General features: G+C 47.3%; 1 protein-coding gene across 3 annotated transcripts in view; it reads right to left on the bottom strand.

Annotated features, from left to right (window-relative positions):
* Window positions 1-21,209, bottom strand: part of MYO5B (myosin VB) — a 413,295-nt gene that overhangs the window by 66,870 nt on the left and 325,216 nt on the right. For all 3 annotated transcript variants that reach the window (XM_037805481.1, XM_037805482.1, XM_037805483.1), the window contains 5 exons: window positions 16,498-16,609; window positions 14,088-14,299; window positions 11,932-12,088; window positions 9,542-9,781; window positions 2,407-2,640 (listed from right to left, as the gene is read on the bottom strand). In XM_037805481.1, the coding sequence (XP_037661409.1) occupies window positions 2,407-2,640; window positions 9,542-9,781; window positions 11,932-12,088; window positions 14,088-14,299; window positions 16,498-16,609 (955 nt within the window). The remainder of the gene's footprint in view (window positions 1-2,406; window positions 2,641-9,541; window positions 9,782-11,931; window positions 12,089-14,087; window positions 14,300-16,497; window positions 16,610-21,209) is intronic.

The raw sequence follows: 21,209 nt of genomic DNA, 5'->3' as shown, positions 1-21,209 counted from the left end.
CCAAGACAGGGTGGCCACGTGGCCAGCCAATTAATATAGTCAAAAGTGGAGAGCCCAAAGTTTTCCAAGGGTGCCAGTTCTAATACAACATTTGCTTCCTTTGCTGACAGAAATAAATCTGTTAATTAAACATCTACCCACAGTCAGCTCCCACGCTGTGCTTCCCTTGTGTCATCAGTCTCACTCAATGCAGAGGCCCCTGAGCAAGCCCGAGAAGAGAGACTAATTGTCTGATTATTCAGCATTTACCAAGACTGGAAACATGCCTTTGATCAGAAGACAAAACAAATCCCACCCTCCCACCCCCAACAAAAACGTTTTCAAGACCCTAGAGCAGGAGGAATTTTTTCTTCTACTTTTTCTTTTCCTGGAAAGAGGAAGACATTCTACTTAGGTCTACAGGCTAAAATGATGCCCGTTTCTTAAGTGTTACTAACATGGCATTTGCTTAGGTTTGGAGTCAGGGAAGGTGCTTTTTCTGCTCTGCCTTCACTCCTATTGTACCCCTTCCTGAGTGCCCCTGAATTTTTTTCTCTTGCCAGTTCCAAACTCTCATTCCATTTAGGGCTTAAGCCAACACACTCCTAGGAAACAGCAACAACTTTTCAGGGAGGGGGGAGGGAGTCTGCTTCTCTATTTTACTATGCTAAGAAAGATTTTCATACTATAAACTTATGTTCCCTTGGATGAAGACCTGGATATTTTTAAAGTGCTTTGAGTCCCCCAGATCAAAATGTTGAATGGGAAGTAAGGAGCTGATGAGTCAAGCACGGTCTGCAGGAGCAGAGCTCTAGGAGGCCCAGGATCTGTGGGTGTGCTGCGTTAACTGACTTCCCAGGGGTCTAATCTGGACCAAGACGCACAGGTAGGGAACTTTATTTTAACCAGTGTCACCAATCTCAAAGTTCAAGAGCTCCCAGTTTTATCCTTGGCCTGTTTTTTCTGCCTTGGGATTCTACCTCTTTGTTATTTGTTCACCTAGAAAGGTTACTGTCAGTCCATCTCTCCCAAGAGTGAACAGACAACACGTGTGGAGTTGCACAATAGGTTGCAGGCTTGTAGCTAAATTTTAACAGGAGTTTATGAAGTTGATCTCGGGCATTGTGGTGGGTAGCCTGGCAGTATAGGCAGAGGGTCCTGTGGTGTCTCAAAGCCACACACTAGGTAGTGTGGCCACATACGCCAGGCTGCCTACATGGGGAAGGCAAATGTCTTACTTCTTCACGAAGTCCCATCTAGATCCCTCTCCGACTATGGGAAATCCCTAGGAAGATGGGTGAAAACATTGCTGAATGATGATGAAATTCTGCCTTGGGCAGGAAAATGATTCATTCGAGCTGAACATGAGCTGGCCCTATTGGCTGTGCATCTAAAATGTGATGTTTCTCAGCTGTGTTTGAGGGCTCAGGCCAAGAGAAGAAAATGGGGTAGTAGAAAATAGGAGGAATCATAGAGCAGGGCTGAGGTTCTTCTTTTCTTCTAGAAGCCACCAAATATAATCTTGTGGAGTTGGCCAGTTGCAAATCTAGAAGAAGCCTTAGAGATGCTCTAGACCAACCCCCCACCCCATCACCACTGATGAAGGAATTAAGGCCAGTGAAGTTCTCTGCATGTACCTGGTAGCAGTAGAGCAAGGATGATAATCTGGGTATCCTGAGACCTAGCCCAGGGCCTTTTCTGTAGCAGGATTCAACCTGTCCCGATTTCTAGACACTGAAAGTTGCTATCCCAACATTATAAATTGAGAATTCCCTCCCTCAGTTTCCCAACCCAATGGGATTTTCCAGTGATAGGGATGAAAAAGAGGGCAGCATACTATTTTCCTGGTGGGCTGTAGGCTATTGATGGGGGAGGGAGTAGCCATTCCTGAGGTTATGAAAAGCTTTCCTGGTCTTTGTATCCTGATTTTTGAGAGAGGAGAGTGGTGGCAAATTCCAAAAAGTTATATCTTATGGATTAGAGAGTACATACAAGAAGTAGGTGAGTCAGGTGGAAACTATCAATACTCAGACTTTAGGAAAATTCCCCAAAGTACAATGGCTCAATAGGGTAAGGATAATCCAGATGCCTAGAGGTTGCCCCTAATCTCTGTAGACAATGACAAGAACAGCCACCACCATCTCTGTAACATCTCTCTTGCCAAAGAGTAATGGTCAAGGACTCCAGCCACAGAGACAACTGTATGGAAGATGCTCAAAGGCAGGCATTCATTAGGTATCCCTCTCAGGGAATGCCACACTATCCCATTAATGGCAGAAACACAGTCAGAGGCACGGTCCAGTCTGTGGGCAGGAGCTCCACTAAAGCCCATGGCAATTTTATAACTTGAAGAACAAAGAGCCTCTCAGGGGTGCTCTGTGTTTACAGCCCATAGCCAAGTAGCCACCCCCTCAGCCTTGCACATACCTTTCTCAGTTCATCTTTCTCCCTGGTGTGGGTGTCCTCCAGGACCTTGCGCTCCGAGTGGGCTCTTTGCAGCTCAGTCTGCAGGCTCTCGACCACTTCCTGCAGCTTCAGGCTGGTGTCCCCGCCTTGGTTCTGCTGGTAGTACGCCAGCTCCTTCCTCAGCTTCTCCACCTCCATGGTGTGCGTGGAGGTAATGGCGGACAACTGCTCTGACAACGTCTTGAACTCTTTGTTCTGAAGAGAGCATCAATAAACAGGCAAAGGGAAAACAGAGGCAGAGAGAGGGGTTATTTGGCCTGGAAAAACCATGAAGATGGTCAAAAAAAGAGCTTCCAAGGTGGAATTAAATCTCACAATCATGCACGGACGCTTTCCTGGCATCTCCCTAACAAAACTCTACTGTGAACCTAGCAGGAACACAGGAAAACAAAACATGCCAATTATGATGTTGCTGAAATAGTCCAAGGAGCGTTTATGAAGAATTGCAGAGCTAGAAGCTGATTGACAGCAGTTAGCTTTCTGTGTTGGGTTGGACAGCTCTCACACCCAGTTTTCAAGTTGGGGAACCATGTAGCTGGCTTCCTGGACCTGCTGCCTTTGCCCTCCAGGTTTCCCTGCTCTTTTGCAGTGAGCCTTCCTACCATTGGATTTGCTGGCACAAAGAGCTGCAACCTAATCGCTGGCTCTGAGACAAAGGACCCCTTCAGCAGCCCCTCTGCCAAGGAGGCCCTCCATGGGGCTTAGGAATCACTCTCACCACTTGTCAGCAACAGCTTTCCCTGCAAGACTCTGACTCCAGAAACTGAAGCTCTGACCAAAGGTGTCCATGCCATGCCCCAATCACTTACACACTCATCCAAAATGCAGGTGTGATGCACTCACCCACCAGGAGAGTGGGGAGAGGAGTGGGCTGAGAGGGTCTCTAGATGGAGGTGGTCTGGGAATGGGGAAAGATAAAAAGCAAAAGCATGTACAGGCATCTCCTTTTACCCTGAAAGTTCTCAAGGAGAACTATGCTCGCTGACAGGCAGCTGATGGCTGATGGAAAGTATAATTTGTCTAGGAGGGGTTAAGTTGGAGGTTAAGAGTGGCTGGAGTTGAACAGACCTGTGTTCAGATCCAAGCTGTATCTCTGCTCACCTGTGTACATCTATCTGATCAAGTTATTCAACTTCTCTGCATCCCAGTTTCCTCATGTATAAATGAAGATAAAAGTAACTTCTACTTCACAAGACTGTTATCAAGATTCAGGGAGACAGTGCTCAGCTGGGTGGCTGGCACACAGTAAGTGCTCAATAAACATTAGGCAGCTTCATTATCCAGAGGCCTCTAAGGAGTCCCTTGGAGAGATGCTCTTAACTCTTTGCTGGCTACTGGGGGTGTAGGTAGGAAGATTCCTAACAGCAGAGCATAGGCAGCTCCGTATCTCACTGTTATCAGCATCCAAAAATAATCACTGGGAGCTCACTGAAGCAGGTCGTTTCATGTGGTCATGCTTCCAGGATGTCAGAAAGGAAAACTCCTAGAATGGCTCAGCAGTCTCCTGCCCCTCCTCATGCCTCTAGGTGTCTGTGGCCAAGCAGCCAAGGCTGGGGCAGTGGGTGGTAGGTGGCACTCACTCCCTCCAGACCCTAGGGACCCTCCCTGTGCTGCCAGGCTCCCAGAGCTGCCTTGGGCAGCATCCCCTGTCCCATGAGGGCCTTCTTCTGGCACCAGGGGGCCAATCCACCTTGGGTGGAGAGGGCTGGGGCTTTCCCAAGAGGCTCCTGTTTCCCCTTAGGCTCCTCAGGGTCCTGAGAGGATGCTCACTCTGCTCCAGGCTCAGCTGATTGCTCATGGCTCAGGTCTGCCCTCAACTGGCTGCCAGAAGCCTGTCTGGGAAAATAAATCCCAGACTCACTGCTACTTGTTACTTTTTCAAAAGCTCATTTTTTCCCTCAAAGGTTTGGTTAGTCAGATATTTTTTATGCATGAAATGTCACCACTGCCTGAAGGATATGGCATCCACCTGTTCTCCCAATCAGTGACTCCAGGGCCTTGGCTGGCCTCTACAGCACCTTTGTGTAGGGCAGGAAGAGGCACCACGTCTGGAGAGACGAACTCCAGAGGTGCCATTCTGGGTGGACAAAGCCCAGGGGTGCACAGCTTGGAGCAGACAGGGCCTCTTCCTCAGGCAGCACTGCAGCTCCTGGTCAGGTGAGCAGAGCCAGGTAACCTTGTGCCCTTGTGCAGGGAGCAACCTGCAGAGGCCTTGAGCAGTTCCCAATCTATGGGCTACAGACCCCAGGGGCAAGGAAGGGCAAGTAAATCACTGCAAGACAGTCTGTATAGTGAAAAACAACACATCCTTCGGCCATTTATTTGGGGCTTGCTATGAGCCAGACACTGTGCTACATGCCCCACATATATTAACTCATCCAATCCTCACAAAAAATCCTAGGTACCAAGGATGATTCATATCACCATTTCACAGGGGGAGGAAATGGAGGCACAGAAAAGCCATCACGCTGTGACTTGTAACATGCTGTTTTCCAAATGCATATGATGCTCTTATAAATATGAAAAGATTAACTAATCTAACATATTTACTTACTGAGTGCCTACTAAGTGTACTGACTTATGTTGATTTTAAAAGTTACTGATTTATAGATTTCTATCACATTTTCTCAGATAAAATATATTTAAGTGCAATCTTATAAGATCTAAGAAATTTCACCTTCATTATAAAAAACTGTAGACTCCACTGGCGTAGTTGCTCTAGATGTTGAGCTTGAATAAAGCCTGACTGGCAGAGAGTAGAGTCCATGGGCTACAGTATTTTGGCCCCTTGTAAGAATTTAAAAAAAGTTTTTAAATTAGAGAAGTGGTAGGTTTATAGAAAAATCCTGTAGAAAACACAGTGTTCCCATATACCACCACCACCCCCCACCTCCCACCCCCCACCTCCCAATGTATTAATGTGTTGCCTTTGTTACAGGAGATGAAAGGATATTATAATAGTACTATTAACTTTAGCCCATAGTTTACATTAGGGTGTATTTTCCCCACATACCACCCTATTATTAACTGAGTAGTGTCCCAAGAAACTGTCACTGTGTATCACTGGAGAATATTGTGAAGGATCATTACATTACAGATAATGAAAACCCAAAAGGAAAACATATCAGCACCAGGGACAGCTCCGACCCTCTTAAACTAGCTGGTGTCTCTTATCAAGTACTCCAAGAGACATAACAGACCCTGTTTCCTTCATTCTGTTGTTTGCGTGGGAACTCAGGGCCAGATGTGTATCTTTTCTATCTGGCTGTGCAAGACTTTACAACATGAATTTTGGATGCTAACCGTACCCTGGTTTATTTTTCACTTTTCTCCTTTCCTGAGCACTGGCAGTGGAGATACTTTTCTAAGAGTTCCCACAGGTGATCCACAGTACAGCCTGGAGTTGGGAGCCATACATAAGCCAAATCTTGGCATTAGTGAATTTTTGAGCCAGGAGGTACCTTAAAGATTTTACAACCCCCAGTGAAGAACCCCAGTCTCAATTAGAGATAAAGCCACATAGCCAAGCCAACTGTGCTGGTTTGTAAGTAAAACTGAGGCAGAAACCAGGCCTCTCTGTCCAGCCAGGGCTTTGTCCACTATCCGATGCTGCTCTGACAAATACCTTGGGACCCTTCACCTATGGCAGCCCTGACACGTATGTACTCTCTCCTTCTGGCTTAACAACCTCGGGTCTTAGGAGAGCAGCTGCCTGAGTTTTCTCTAGGCATTATGGGAAGAAAAGAAACCCACTTGCTTAAGGCTGGAACCTTCTGCTAAAAGACTTCAATAAACAGCATCTCTAAAGAGCTGGAACACAGGGTATGCTGATGCCCCTCTCATGACAGAGTGCCAAGCACGTTCTCTGACAGTGGGTCACACACCCACTGGGAAAGGCCAGCCAAAACAGGGAATTCTCTTTCCATGTCCCAAGAGTCTGTCCATGGGTACAGATCTTACAATTTGGTCTCAGGTAGAACATGTGCTGGAACCATCTATCAAGTTTCAACTTCAGCTGTGCTATGTAACAGCTGTCTGTCCTTGGGCAGGCTACCTAACCTCTCTGTGCTTCAGTGTCTTTATCTTTAAAACAGGAATGCTACTCATCTCATAGGGTTGTGATGAGGATTAAATGAGTTAGCAAATGTTTTAGGCACTCAGAATAGCAGCTGGCGCACAGGCAGCATGGAGAGGGGTGTGAGGAAGTGCCTTCCGATCACCCTCTGTGCACAGGGCACCCCACCCAAGGTGGGCAACACCTGCCACCACTCACAGATGTTTGCCAAGCAGGAAGCTTAAGGCAAAAAATTGTTTTTAAAAATAGGCTTTTAAAATCTGCTTTTCCTTGATGTTCAAGCATGTGCATTGTAAAATACCAGATTTATTTTTAACCTCTCAAGTCAATTTCAGAAATCAGCAATTCCAGTACAGGCCTCTGTGGCTGGAAACTCAGGGCCGGGAAGGCTGGATCTGCATGAAGGGCTCTAGGCAGGCAGCAGCGGCGCCAAGCCTGCTTTTCCCTCTATCACACTTTGCTGGGAAGGCTAATTGGCAAGATTTGACTTGCAGATGTCTTTTCTGGTCAGAAAGCTACAACCACAAAGATGATGATGATGATGGTGGTGGTGGTGGTGGGTGATAATAAAAGACTTCAAACACTTTGTGCTTGTGTTTTTCAAATGGCCAGTCTCACAGACCAGAACTTTTCCTCCATTCCTCTGTCCCTCTAGCCGGGGGTGCCTTGTTCCCCGACCCAGGCCCTCGACCCTGTGCCCAGCCTTTCTGCCTTGCTTCCCATCAAGGAGCTAAGCCAAAGAAGACATGGTGCAGAACTCACCAAGGAACATAAATACCCAGTGAAACTGTCTCTTCTCTGAAAGCCTGGTCTTTTCTACGAGCAGGGAAACACGAACAGTCCACTGACACCTGTGCACCGACACCGGGCTCCTGCTGAGGGCAGCTGGTTTTAGTGTAAAATGACTTATTTATTTTCTTGCCCAGTTGGGGCCATGAAAAGCTTAAGCTTCTTTAAAAAGCTTTTTTAAAAAAGGTCTGGCACAGACTAGGTATAATAAAACCAAGTGGTCTCCTAATGGCCCCAATTTGAACCTTTCTCCACAACCCCAAACCTGCAACTCTTTCCTCCCCCTCCTGCCCCTCTCCCTTTTCCTTTCTCAGGAGGCACCTGAAACCCTCTGGGGCACTGCAGGAGCCTGGGCCTATGCTCACCTCAATACCCTGCCTAAGCCACCTCTCAGCTTTGAGAACCCAACTGAGCAGTGACGGCACACAGGAACGGTCTTAGACTTGCGTTATACTTGGGGGTTAAAAAACTAGCATCGCCCTCATTGTGGCTGTGGATCAGACAGACCTGGGTTGGAGTCCTGGTCCTAGCACTTCCTAATTCTGTGGCCTTGGCAAGATACTTGATATCCCTGATGCACCATTTTCTCATCTGTAAAATGGCCTGACAAAGTGAAGGTCTGTAGAAAGTCTGCATTAAACACATCACAGGGCCTGGCACATGGTGGGCACCCGGCAAATCATTACAGGAGTTGATGCTGTTGGCCCAGTGGGCGTAAGATAGAACCTTATAATACGGCATCCACTGATGCTAGAAGAAAGGGCAAGCCAAGGTCATCCTCTGTTCATTTAGCCTAGCAAAGCCCCTGACAAGGGTACCAAACACCATCTTCTGAAGAGGAGGAGGAAGGAGGACTGGCTACCTGGGCCACCAAGAAGTGGGTGTACAGGTGTGTGCATATGTGTACGTGTGTCTGGTATTTCCAACCTGAAGGAGGGAGTGAAGTGTCCTGTGCTTGTCTTCAACTTCTTACAGTTCCTTGCACACACCTCACACCCCACAGGGACTCAACCAGTAATCTGTTACTCACTGATGGCTGGCAAGGGTAGGAGGCCAGGGCAGAAAGATGGGGGAGAAAGCTTAAACGTGACAATAGGGGCAACTATTTGTCCTAACTTTCCTACTGCGTACATGCAGCCCTTCACATGTTAGACCATCTGCTCTCCCTAGGCCCTCACTGGCAGGTGTTGTTAAATCCACTTTAAGGCTAAGAAAACAGATTCAGAGTGGTCAAGTCTGTCACTCAATTTCTAGGCAGCAGAACTGAATTTGAATTGAGTTCTTTCTGAACCCAAAGCAAGTGCTTGTTCCACCATGCAACAGAGAGAGGTGGAAGAGGAAAGCAGTGAAGGACACAGGCTCCGGGGCCAGACGGCCAGGGTTCAAGTCTTGGCCCCACCACTGTCACCTGTGTGATTTTAGGAAGTTACTTCTCCTCTCAGTTTCCTCATCTGACAAAGGAGAGAGATGATATTTGCCTTATGGGGCCACTGTGAGGAGTAAACAATACCAAGAAAGTACCAGAACACTGCCAGCCACAGCGAACCCTCCATAAACATCAGCGATTGCTCTCTATACCACGCTGCCTCTGCAAGGGCAGGAAAACGTGACTTTGGCTCGGTGTATTAGTTTTCTACTGCTGCTCTAACAATTTACCACAAAGTTGGTGGCTGAAGATAACACAAACCTATTGTCTTACAGTTATGGAGGTCAGAAATCTAAAAAGGGTTGGCAGAGTTGTGTTCCTTCTGGAGGCTCCAGGGGAGAATCCGATTGTTGCCTTTTCTAGTTTCTAGAGGACATCTGCATCCCTTTGCTCATCCCCCACTGCTTCCCCATTACTGCTGTCACATGCCTTTCTCTACAGGGTCCTTCCTGCCTCCCTCTTAAAAGGATCTTGGTTGTTACATTGGGGCCCCATAGATAATCCTGGATCATCACCATATCTCAAGATCCTTAACTTAATCTCATTTTCTAAGTTGCTTTTACCTCGTAAGGTAACATATCCACAAGTTCTGGGGCTCAGTGCATGGACGTCTTTGGGGGGGCCATTATTCCACCTACCACAGTCAGTGACTGCTCTTGCTGAGTGGGGCAGCCCCAAGGCACCCCTGCTGCCTTGGGCCTCCAGCTTGTGAGCTCCAAGAGGAAGCCCCGGGCCTCTCCTGCCCAAGCCCCGGGTGCCCCACCTCACCCCCACCCCAACACCCGGGCGGGGCTGCACGTGCTGACCTGGTCGTCGATCTTCCGCTGCAGCTGCACCACCTTGTTCTCCATGCCCACGTTGAGGCGTTTCAGGTGCTCCGCCGAGCGGGCCTCGATCTTGAGGGCCTTCAGCTCCCGCCTGGCCTTGAGCCTCCGAAAGGCACACTGGATGATGATGGCCGCATCCCGTTGATGTCGGAAGTGCCTGCGAGCCATCCAGCCCCGCATGTGCTTCTGGATGATGGTGGCCTTGTGCTCCATGAGGACCTGGCAGGGGACAAGCACACAGCCTCCTGGGTTTGCACTGCAGGATGGGGAGCAAGGGACGCTCACAGAGCTGCCCAGGGACGAGAGCCAGGAGCTGCCTCAGTTTTAGGAGCTACAAGGAGAACATGCCCCACTAAGATTTAAAACTTTGGCGGCTGTTTGTTTATGAACAAGTTTTAACTAGGTTCTCCACCCTGTGTACCTGCAGGTAATCAGCTGTCAAACTCTTATTTTTAGTTTTGTTTTATTTTTGTGTGTTTTTTTCAATTAAGAAACCATAGCCTTAAAACCCCAAAGCTGGAGGGGCCTAAAGATTATCCAGCTAATATATCCTCATTCAACAGATGAGGACCATGTCCTGCTGATGGCAAGTCAGAGACACACTCCAGTGGAGTCCATAACAGGGTAATGGGAGAGCCAGCCCCTGGCCTGTAATTCACTGCTCCCACCAAGTAGCTGGCCTCTGACTTAAACCCCACTCAGGAAATTCAAGCGTCAGTGTTCTCACCCTAATACCCTGCAAAATAAATGTTTATGGAACAAATGAATAAATAAGCAAACATGCTGAAAGATCAAAATGCCTGATATCACAGCAGTGACAGAGCTAGGATCCAAACCTCGTGCTTATTCTTTACATGCATTGCCTGCTGGCTGCCTCCCAAACCTCATCACACAGGTCATCGATCTAAAGAAAATTCACCGGACATTCTCCCTCTGGCCTGAGCTTTTCTACATAGCTTCAGGGTATGCTCTACCCTGAGGCCTGACCACATTTGTTTTTTGATTATCAACTTAGTGCTTTTCTATTATCATTTAGAAAATATCTTTTCTGAGTATAGAAAAAGTAGATGTTTATTTTAGGAAAAAAAAAAAAGGAAAAAAACATTTTAGGCATTTCCTTCCAATGCATCTTTCATTTGAGCACTGAGCGTCAGTGGTGTGGGTGTGATTTGCTGGAACAGATGTCCGGATTCAGGGCTGCCGCACTGAGGGGAGAGTGAGGGACCTGGCCTCACCCAAAGAGAGGTCTGGCCTTTGTCCCAGCTCCTGGAGGTAAACGCTAAACCCTGGGATTTCCCCAGTGACAGGAGTGTCTTTGTTATTCGTGGTGCCTCCCCTCCACCTGTCAGTTTATGCCAATGAGATGACTCAGAAGAGGGACAGCCACCCCAGAAGGACAGACCCTGTGATTAGAGGGTGGGGCTTTGAGCAGGTCACACCAACCCCTCTGGGGATGTTGGAGGTTGAGGTCAACACTGGGCACCGATTCAATCAATCAGGCCCACATAATGAAACCCCTCAGAAAACAAAAGCTCCAATGAGCTTCCCTGGTTGGTAATTCACATCAGTGTACCGAGAGGGTGACATGGCCTGACTCCACGGGCTCAGGACACTCAGGGAAAACCCAGACCTCACTCTGTGTGTCTTTTTATTTGGCTCGTTCTGATTTGTATCCTTTGGCTGTAATAAAACTGTAATTATACGTATAGGGTTTTCCTAAGTTCTGTGAATCATTCCAGTGAATTATCGAGTCTGGGAGGTAGTAGGAACCCCCAGATTTGTAGTCAGTTGGTCAGAAGTGCGGGTGGCTCTGAAAACCCCCAAGCTGGCAGCTGGCATCTGTGTGGGGGTGGTCTGGTGGGGAGTGTGCCCTGACCCTGTGAAAGCCGACCAAACTCCATGTAGTGTCAGAACCGCAGTGCACCAAGCAGCCCGGCCTCACTGGAATAATGACAAGAGTAACAGACTCACACCGATGAGTTGGGGGTCCCTTCTGCTGACTTCACCTTGCCAGGTTTGGGTTCCTAATCGTTATACCAAGAGGCTAGACCAGAGGCTCTAACTCGGCATCCGGCTCTCCAGTCTGAAAGAACCCAAGACAAGTCACCAGGCTCTGCCACTGGCTCATGATATGCCCTCAGGCAGGTGGCTCAGCGTCTCTGAACCACCTCCGCCCACTGAGCTGAGCAGGGAATGTAACAATACACACCCTTCCTACCTCATGGACTTTGCAAGGAGTCGGTAAGATCAGAAATGTGAAAAAAGTTAAGCACCCACAAATGTTCACAGCGATGATCCAATTTTTGCTGCTTTAGTTCTGAAGCTGCAGCCTGGGAGGCCCTGGGCTTGGTGTGCTGCTGACCACATACCTGCCGGTAGGTTCTCCGTACAAACATGCCCCGAGTGAAGGCCTGGATGACGACAGTGGCCCTGCGGACCCTCTGGTAGGCCAGGCGAGCCCTCCGCATCCGGTACTGCTTCTGGAGCACCACGGCCGCCCTGGTCCTCCGCAGGTGCTCGGCCAGTCTGTGAGCGAGAGAACAGACGGCATCAGGGAGAGAGCCTCGGCCACGCTGACCACGAAGGCCTGCCTCGGAGCCTTTCACGAATGCAAGTTCCCCAATCCACTCCTGAGACACCCCAAGGCCAAGCAAACCCTCAGCACACTCACTGACTGGCAATGCCCAGGGCACTTGAAGCTCAGGCTCTGAACAGCAGCGAAAGCTTTCTCCTTGTTGTCCCAAACATCCTTCCACGGACTTCAAATTCAAAGCATGACCACCTCTGTGCTCCTTGCCTGAGCCCTCCCACCTGGCGCCACTCACTGCAACCTGGGCAGCTCTCAGTGACATCTCCCTCGTAGTTACATTCCTGTCTGTCCCTCCGCGCCTAAGCAGGCTTGGAGATGTCAGGGGCTGCGATCATCCTTGTACCCACCCACATGCAGTGGAGGGCCTGCCTGCAGATGCTTAGTAAGTATTGGCGGAATGAATAAAACCTTCCCAGGCCACACCGATCCCTCACCCTGTCTTCTCAGCTCCCCAGCCCTTTCTGCCTGGGATGTACTCAATGTGGACATCTATACTCCTGTTTCATTTCAGCATTTCTCACCCCCAAATAAGGCAGAGGACTAGTCTGCCCCTTTTTACCCTTTTTAAGGGCTTTGTTAGGTGCCATGCTCATCACAAGTGCCCAGGTAGAGACTGAGAATGGTAAGAGCTAGAAAGAGCCTTAGAACCTGGTGCAGCCCCAGAGAAGGAGGTGGCTTGCCTAGCCCCCATGCCACACTGCCCGCTTGCTGAAAGGCACCTGTTTCCTACTCTAGCTCTTCACAGCTACTTTCTTCATATATGGGTCCTGCATACCCAGTAGACTATAAATACCCTGCAGGGAGAAAGCAGATCGACTGTTTTATATCCTCACCCTCATGGTGCAAAGGACAAAACCCTGTCCCCAGGACACTCAGCGATGACTTGACTAGTTGGCACAGAAGGTTGATAAATTCCTAGTGTTGACAACTACTGACAATCTTCTCATTTCTATTGTCCTAGAGCTGGTTTCTCAACAGTTAGGAGGTAATTAATGACATCCAGCATCTCTGGTTATGTTCAAACTCCTTACAATAAGCAAATGAGGGCAAGCAGGAACAATCTCCTAATTTTATAGCACTAAGGATGCCTGCCCTGGCTTGTAACTAAGGGGCCCTCTTAATTTTTATATTCAAGCAGAGATGACTGAGTAGTCACTTGTGAAATTTTGGCTTCCAAATGCACAACCTTATGTCAATTACTGTCACTTCTCTGAGGTCCCTGATCAGGAACCAAGGCTTGGTACAAAATCTGCTATGTGAAGGCCTGGGGATGGAATCTAGGAGGCTGTGTCCTCCCATCCCAGTTCAGTGAGACAGCCCATACTGCTTTAGCACTTCATCAACCCAATCACATCAGTTAGGAATGGAAAGTTAAAAATAAAATAATTTCTTCTGCATGCTGTGGGGCTGGACAGGGGAGCTCTGCCCCTACATTTAGCTGCTCCTGGTTAGACAAGTCACACCCTCTTGGGAATGTCTCAGATCAATAACCCATGAAAGGGATCTCCTAGCACCTTTCCAACTCTAGTTCTCAAAAACCCCAAGGGACTTTGAAATTGGTGATATAAGCAGTGAGGTTGCGTGTAAATCAACTGGATGAAAAACGTGAATTTCTCTTCTTCTAAAAGAAGATACATTTTTACTTTGGGGGTTTAGACAAAGGGAAAAATGGTTGATCTGTGGCCAGTTCCAGGTGAGTGCAGGTCAGATGAGGGCAGCCTAGGGGAAGCAGGAGACCTGGGAATTAGACCAACCCCCTGAGGTGAAAGAAGCACTGGGGAGATGGGTCCAGCAAATGCAGACAGGGCAAACAGGAACTGCTCTCATTAGCGATGATGAGCTAACTGGCAAAGAGAGGCAGCAAAGCCCACCCCCACCCCCTTGGGCTGCCCCAGAGAGGCAGGAGAACCCTCGCATGGGGCCAGCCTGGCTCACCTGCGGGCCAGGTGTCCTCGGCAGTACCTCTGCAGAGTTAGGGTGGCCCTCCTCAACCTGTGGTATTTCACCTTCTGCAGCCAGCCCCGAACAGATTTCTGGATCATGATGGTGGCTGCCCGGAACTTGTCAGCCCGCAGCTTCTCCAGGTATGCCACCTGGCCGGCCCGGAAAAAGATCTTGGTGCGGCCAAACTGGAACTTGTCAGGATCCTTTACAAGGCAGGAGGGGAGCTGGCTCGTCACCAGTGGAGCAGTAAGGCGGCATGCCTCCCCACCCCTGTTCATCCACGCACAATTCCCTCGCCACCTTTCCTGACACTCCTCCTCTCGCTCTCCACATTGACAGAACAGACTGAAACCCTGCTACAGGACAGGCACTGGGCTAGGGGTTCAGGAAACAGCAGCCAACGAAAAGATGCCTGCCTTCAAGGAACTGACATCATACTGGGAGCCAGCAGACAGGCAAACAAAGGCACAATATTATGTAGCTTTTATGTAGACATATTTTGAAGAAAACAGAACTAGAGGCTGGAGGTGGGATGGGGCTGTTTAAATAGGATGCTCAGGGAAGACATCTCTATGGAGGTGACATCTGAGCAAAGAGCTGAATGAAATGGAGGAGGCAGCCATGGAAGGGTCTGGAGGAAGAGAGTTCCGGGCAAAAAGAGCAGACGCAAATGTCTTGCAGTAGCAACACGCTGGGTGTGTCTGCAGAGCAGGAGGAGCCAGGAGGGCTACGAGTGGGGAAGATGAGGGCAGGTGGGGAGTGGAGCTCGGCACCAAGGCTTTGTGGGGACTGGGTTGAAGAGCCAGCGGCGACTTTGTGCAATGGAGTGACCTGATCTGGGTTATATTTAAAAAAAGATGATCCTCAAATGGCCACACAGTTGTATGCATAATTTCAGATTATAAATAATCCTCCAAATTAATTTTATTCGGCTTGAGAATTTTTGATACATAATTACTATCTTAATTGCATCTATTTAAGTAAAAATGAGTTGCTCTTTTCCAAACTCAACCTTGTGGGTAAAGAAAGATGACCCAGCAGCGTGCTCAGGGACAAGCCTGGGGTAGAACACTTGGGTGTTAGCGCGTGGGTAGCTGAGAACTCTTTGTAAATAAGCTTCAATCTAATTTTGTTCACTGGGACGAACCACAATAAGAAAGGAAGTATTGAGTCAAGGTCTCAGGAAAACACACACAGACACACACAAATAGAATATATTTCATGCAAGCAAATGAGAAATGACACGGCTCTGGTGACGCTGGGTCACCATTCTTCAAGAAATAAGCCCTCCCTGGTTAACAGGGATCCCCTTCCACACACTGGGGAACCAGGCTGCTGTGGCCGAGCTGGGGACACAACTGCTACCTAGAGCATCGCTGAGTCTCCTCCTTGTTCTTGTCTGGCAACCCCCAATTAACTGGACTGCCAACCTGCACTCTCTATGTAAGAGAAAAGGGGCAAGGAAGGCCAGTATCGGGACTCCCCCTTCTAAAAAGTCAACTTTAAAGCTATGTCAACATTTGCCCAAGATTCGACACTGTGTATAGCTACAAACTAGAGCAGTTAAAATGATGCTCAGATGACTCATATTACAAAATAAAACATCACGTCAAATCCTGATCATTTGGCAATTCCACATGAATAGAATTCCCCAAGAAAATACTTGAAAAATTAAAATTGACTTAATTCTATCATTTTCTTAAAGGACAGATTTTTTAAAATCTAATTGAACCCTTTATTGACAGCATTAAATATTATATTCTGCTGTAATCCCTCAATACTCTGGGAACTATTGAAACATTTAAAGTTTTGTCCCTCACAAAAACTCCCTGACGGTTCTGCTTTTATAGTTCTCTGGTCTCAGCCATCAAGTATGATTTCAGGTTGTTTCAACTAAAATATGAATTTGCTTGCCTTATTTAAAACAATGTTCTGGGTGAGGGCCCGAGGCAGGTTATGCAATGAGTAAAGACAGACCACGTGCACCTGCTGCCCCGTCTGCTGATTCCCAGGCGTGTATGTGGACCCAGACGAGGGCCCCCAAGGTGGCAGGTATGCCGAGCTAAGGAGCCCCTCGACTTTGTAGTGGCTAGAGATCCCCGGCCAGCTGCTTGTAGCCAGGAGCAGCCTCAACATGAGCTCCAGTGGGCCGTACAAATACTTTCATCTTCTATGTATTGAGATGCAAAAAAGGCAGGTGAGGGAGCCTTTCTTTTTTACAGTCACTAGGTGGGAAAATGGATTAATAGCTCTGAAACTGTTTGAATAGAAGGATGAAAAAGATTTGGTCAACAAAAAAACACAGTTACCCTCCCCTCCGGCCCCACACCCGCTTGCTCTTGGGGCACTCCGGTCAAGCCGTTCATGGAGCCCAGGGCTGCCCAGCAGCTCACCAGCTCACCTTGATGAGGTTCTCCAGGACAGACTTGCAGATGGCCTTCTTGTCAGTGTTGGCGAGCTCTCTCTTCTGGACGAGCACCCGGTACCGGTTGAAGAAGTCATGGTAGGCCCACCTGGAGGGGAAGCGGAGGCACGTCAGGAAGCACGTCCTGCTTCTCGGCCACGTGAAGGACATGGGAGGCCTCGGACAGCGCCCCACGGGGCCAGTGCTTCTGGCACCAAGCTGTTCTCAGAGCCTCCTTCAAATGCCCTTGCAGAATTTCAGCGTGTGGTGGAGACACATGGAGGACTGACGAAAGGCTGCTTTGGGAGGCCACTCCTGGAGGAGCAAGCAGACGCTGTACTGCTCGCAGTGATTTCTGCCGCAAGCACGAGCTGCATTCCTCTCTGAAGAAGAAGGGTAGCTTACCTGGAATAAAGCTTTGCTTTCAAATATTGCTTTTCTTATTGTAAACATTTTTTTAATTCAGAAAAGTATATATTAGGAAATAAAAAGTGGCCACATCTTAATCTCTCCAGAGATAACACATTCACCTTTCAGGATCGTTTGCAAGCAATCATTTTTCTCCCCAAAGTAGATTTTGCTTATGTTTTTTTCTGATTAGAGTAATGCATGTCTACTGCAAAAAACATCAGGAAATGCACATGAAGAAATTAAAGAGCACTTATAATTATTTCACCACCTATACAAGTAACTTGTTTTATTTTAGAAGGGACTCTAAGAGGGCTTTAAGTTTATCTGTCAGCCTCTGAGGGCATCTCTACCTAGACAAGTGTAGCTTTTTCTATAAGCAAATTCACTCTTGTCTAGGCAGTGTCTGCCCCTTTCTTTTTAAAGCTGTCTCAATTCAAGCACACATGTTCTCACACCCCCAACACTCCTGATTATCTCAGTTTTTAGGGGATGCTGACACTCGTATAGTGACTGGGATTTAGCACAGCCCTTACTTGAAAGAGACTGAATTTTCCATCTAAATTCCTCTGAAGGTAATAAAAAGTGCCCACATCTTTCATACGGCAGCCCAGCCCCACAGAATCTGTGTTCCTGGTGTGGGTGTCTAAATGCAGAGGACTCTCCTCGGTGATCTAGCCCCAACTTGCTCCTCTGGGGGCATCAGGAGAGGCTTTGCACACCTGTCTCCAGGATCACAGGCTGTTGGTATCGCTCATTTGGAAATGACCAAGGTGCTGCCTGGAGACAGTGTATCTACTGTTTCCCAACACCTGTGGCCTTGATGCCTGACTGTCCAGCTACTCAGATAAAACAATTCATTCTAAGGTATTAATGGAGAGTGAACAGATTGGATCTCTCTTCCTGGAGCACAATCACCTTTAAAGGGGGTCCTTTAGAGATTTTATCCAAAGAAATAAGTATTGTGGGAATAGCAATATATTGTGGACACATGGGACAGACACTGTCCTTGGGAAGTGGGCTTTTTCAGGGATCCCATCCTTGTACCCCACAATCTTAACACAGTGGGCCTCCCGGTTCAGGGAGGCCTTTGCCCCCCAGGTTATTCTTCTCGGCTCTCTGGGATAAGAAGGAACAGAGACTAAGCTCCTTGCCTTTCCCCTTCCTTGTTACTCCTTCTTCAACACTTACATTGGTTTAGTGGAAGATGAACACGGCTATGGGTATCAGGGAAGGGATGGACAGACGTACAAATAAAACCTTTTCCCCCCTCTTATTTTCTCTGTGAAAAATGGCTGGCTAGAGAGTGCTCCTTAACTTTTTTCTTTTCTATAAATAACAGCTTTCTTGAGATATAATTCACATATCATAAAATTCACTTTTTAAAAGTGTACAATTCAATGGTTTTTAGTATACTAAAGAATTGTGCAACCATCGCCACTATCTAATTCCAGAACATTTTCATCACCCTAAAAAGAAACCCTATACCATTAACCAATCACTCTCCATTTTTCCTTCTTCCCAGCTCCTGGCAACCAACTAATCTACTTTACGTCTCTATGCCCCCTACCTTTTTAATTGGTTCTGTCACAAATGCAGTGACAGAAGTGGAATGACAGCTTCTACTCTGCTCAGAACTCACCAAGTCTTTACAGGGCCTCGTAACACAGACTCAAGATCCATGTGGATTCTCTTCAGGGCAAAGGGTACTTAGAGGCCTCAAGCCTTCTATTTTCTGGGCTGGGCAAGGGTTCCTTTTGCCTTTTCCCCTTCACTTACTGCTTACCCCCACCACTGTGGAGTGACTGTGAACCAAACCCACTGACTCAAATGCTATCAGTGACAAGAGGCTTTGAAGATGGAAACATAATAGGGTTATTTGCCCAGCTAAATGCTGCTTTAATTATTTCAATCATGTACAATAAATGTCAAGAAAACCCAATAGTTGAATGATTCATACTGGAGGCCTGGAGAATAGAGTGCTAGAGTTGATAAGCTGCAAATCAGACGAACATTTTGTTTTTAATACATGCAAATGTTACTGAATTTTTTCCCAGGTTGTTTCTGCTCTAGTCCCTAAGTTTTAAGTATAAAAATTCTCTCTACTGATACTTTCCCATAGGTAAGATGAATTTGGGCAAGAATCAAATGGAATAATGCATTAAAAAATGGCTTCAAGAAGTCTTCAGTCTCATTATTCCCCATTCCTACTCATCAGAACCTGACTCTGGTCATGCACTCTTCGTCAATCTGCCCAGGCAAGCGTGGTCTTTCCCTTGAAAACAGCTCAGCACCTTCTCAGGGCACACTCCACAAGCTTCATTACAGTTATTCATATATTCAGTTGTCTTATTTCTCCCTATGAGTTTGCAATTTCCCTACAGAAATTATTAAAGCAGCATTTAGCTGGGCTAACAACTTCAAATGCTTCCAATGTAAAAATCTCCTGCTGCGGAGCAATCAATAACTCAGGGAGGAAAAGCGTGAGTTCACTCACATGGACAGTCTTGAAAGCACAAGGCTTCCTAAAGATCTAAGGTGCTCTCCTCTCTTCCCGTCCAAGCCCCTTTTCTCCCAGATGCTTCCTCGAACACCTTGAGCCAAGGCAAGGGTATGAAACTGATGGGGGAGGAAAGGCAAAGCCTCCATGAGAAGAATATCTTCATTTTGCAACAGTGAGAGCGGGGATGCGAGGGCACCCGCCCATGGTGGGGCTTGAGCATAAGGACCGTAAAAACGTCTTTCATCAACGGACCCAGAGCAAATGTAGATTCCCCTTCCCGTGGACTTCTGTCCTCTTATAAATAAACCCTCACAGGAAAGGGAAACCCTCACCAGGATGGCTATAATAAAAAAGACAGACAAGTGTTGGTAAGAATGTGTAGAAATTGGAACCTCATACATTGCTGGTAAGAATGGACAATGGTACAGCTGCTGTGGAAAACAGTTTGGCAGTTTCCAGAGAGTCAAACCCTGAAGTACCTATGACCCAGCCATTCCAACCCACCCAAGAGAAAAGAGAATATACATTCACACAGAAACTTGTACACCAATGATCAACACAGTAAGATTCATAATAGCCAAAAAGGGGAAACAACACCAATGCCCATGCACTGACAAGTGTATGAACAAAATGTGGTATAGCCATACAATGAAATACTATTTAGGCATAGAAAAGTGAGGTTCTAATATATACTACACCATGGATGAATTTTGAAAACTTTATGCTAAGTGAAAGAAGCCTGACAAAAAAGGCACATATTTTATGATTCCATTACTGTGAAACATCTAGAATCAGCAAAGCCATAGAGACAAAAAGTAGGTTAGTGGTTGCAGGGGCTAGAAGAAGGTGGGGTGTGAGGAGTGGCTGCTAATGGGTATGGGGTTTCTCTTTGGGGTGATGAAAACATTCTGGAATTAGTATGTGGTGATGGTTGTACAACTTTGCAAATACCCTAAAACCAATGAACTGTATACTTTAAAAGAGTGAGTTTCTGTTTGTGGATTACATGTCAATAAAAAAGAGAGACAACGTGATGAACAAATGAGATGAAGCTCATGGGTGGCCTTCATAAAGGAATACATAAACACGGGATATAGCAGCATCATCTCAGCTGATACTCATGGAGGGCACCTGGTGAAAAGCCTGGGATTCTCACTCCAGCTTCATATCACCACCAGCACCCTGTGCTCGCCTTCCCCTTTATCCTCTACTAGGTCTTGGGCCTCCCAAGGGGACAACGTCTCAGCCCCAGAGCTGGCCCCAAGCCTGAAGGTTGCTAAGCTTTGCTGCAGAGGAATAGAAACAGCTCCTCCCAATGGCTCTGAGCTGGGGCTGAGACACAAAGCGAGGACAGAGGACACCTAATCAGCCCTAAACTGCTTGGATACGACCATGTGTTATGGCTTACCCAGTGGCCAACACTTGCCTCCAGAAAAATGATGTTAAGGAAGGGTTCATTTAAAAATCATCAGGGAAACCTTGTCAAAATGCAGATGTTCAGGGCTCAGTGTCAGATTCTGATTTAAAAGCTCTGAGGCAGGGTCTGAGACAGTTAAAGGGTTCCACATGGCTATGACATGCAGGCCACTGTGAGAACCGCTGGGTCAGACTCTAGTCCAAAGAAATGAGGACGGAGCTCAGGCGAGAGGAGCCAGACCTATCTTCAAATAGAAAATAATTTCATCCCAAAATAAGTTTACCGTTATTCTTTCTCTGCAGAATTTTTAAAATAGCAAGGCAATTAACTATGTGTGTTTAAATTCAATCATGATTGCATAGGAAAGACTCCGTCTAATCA

Source organism: Choloepus didactylus, chromosome 16 (genome assembly GCF_015220235.1).
Source record: "Choloepus didactylus isolate mChoDid1 chromosome 16, mChoDid1.pri, whole genome shotgun sequence".
Taxonomy (NCBI): domain Eukaryota; kingdom Metazoa; phylum Chordata; class Mammalia; order Pilosa; family Megalonychidae; genus Choloepus; species Choloepus didactylus.
The sequence above is the reverse complement of the archived record's forward strand: the minus strand, read 5'-3'. Positions and strand labels throughout refer to the sequence as shown.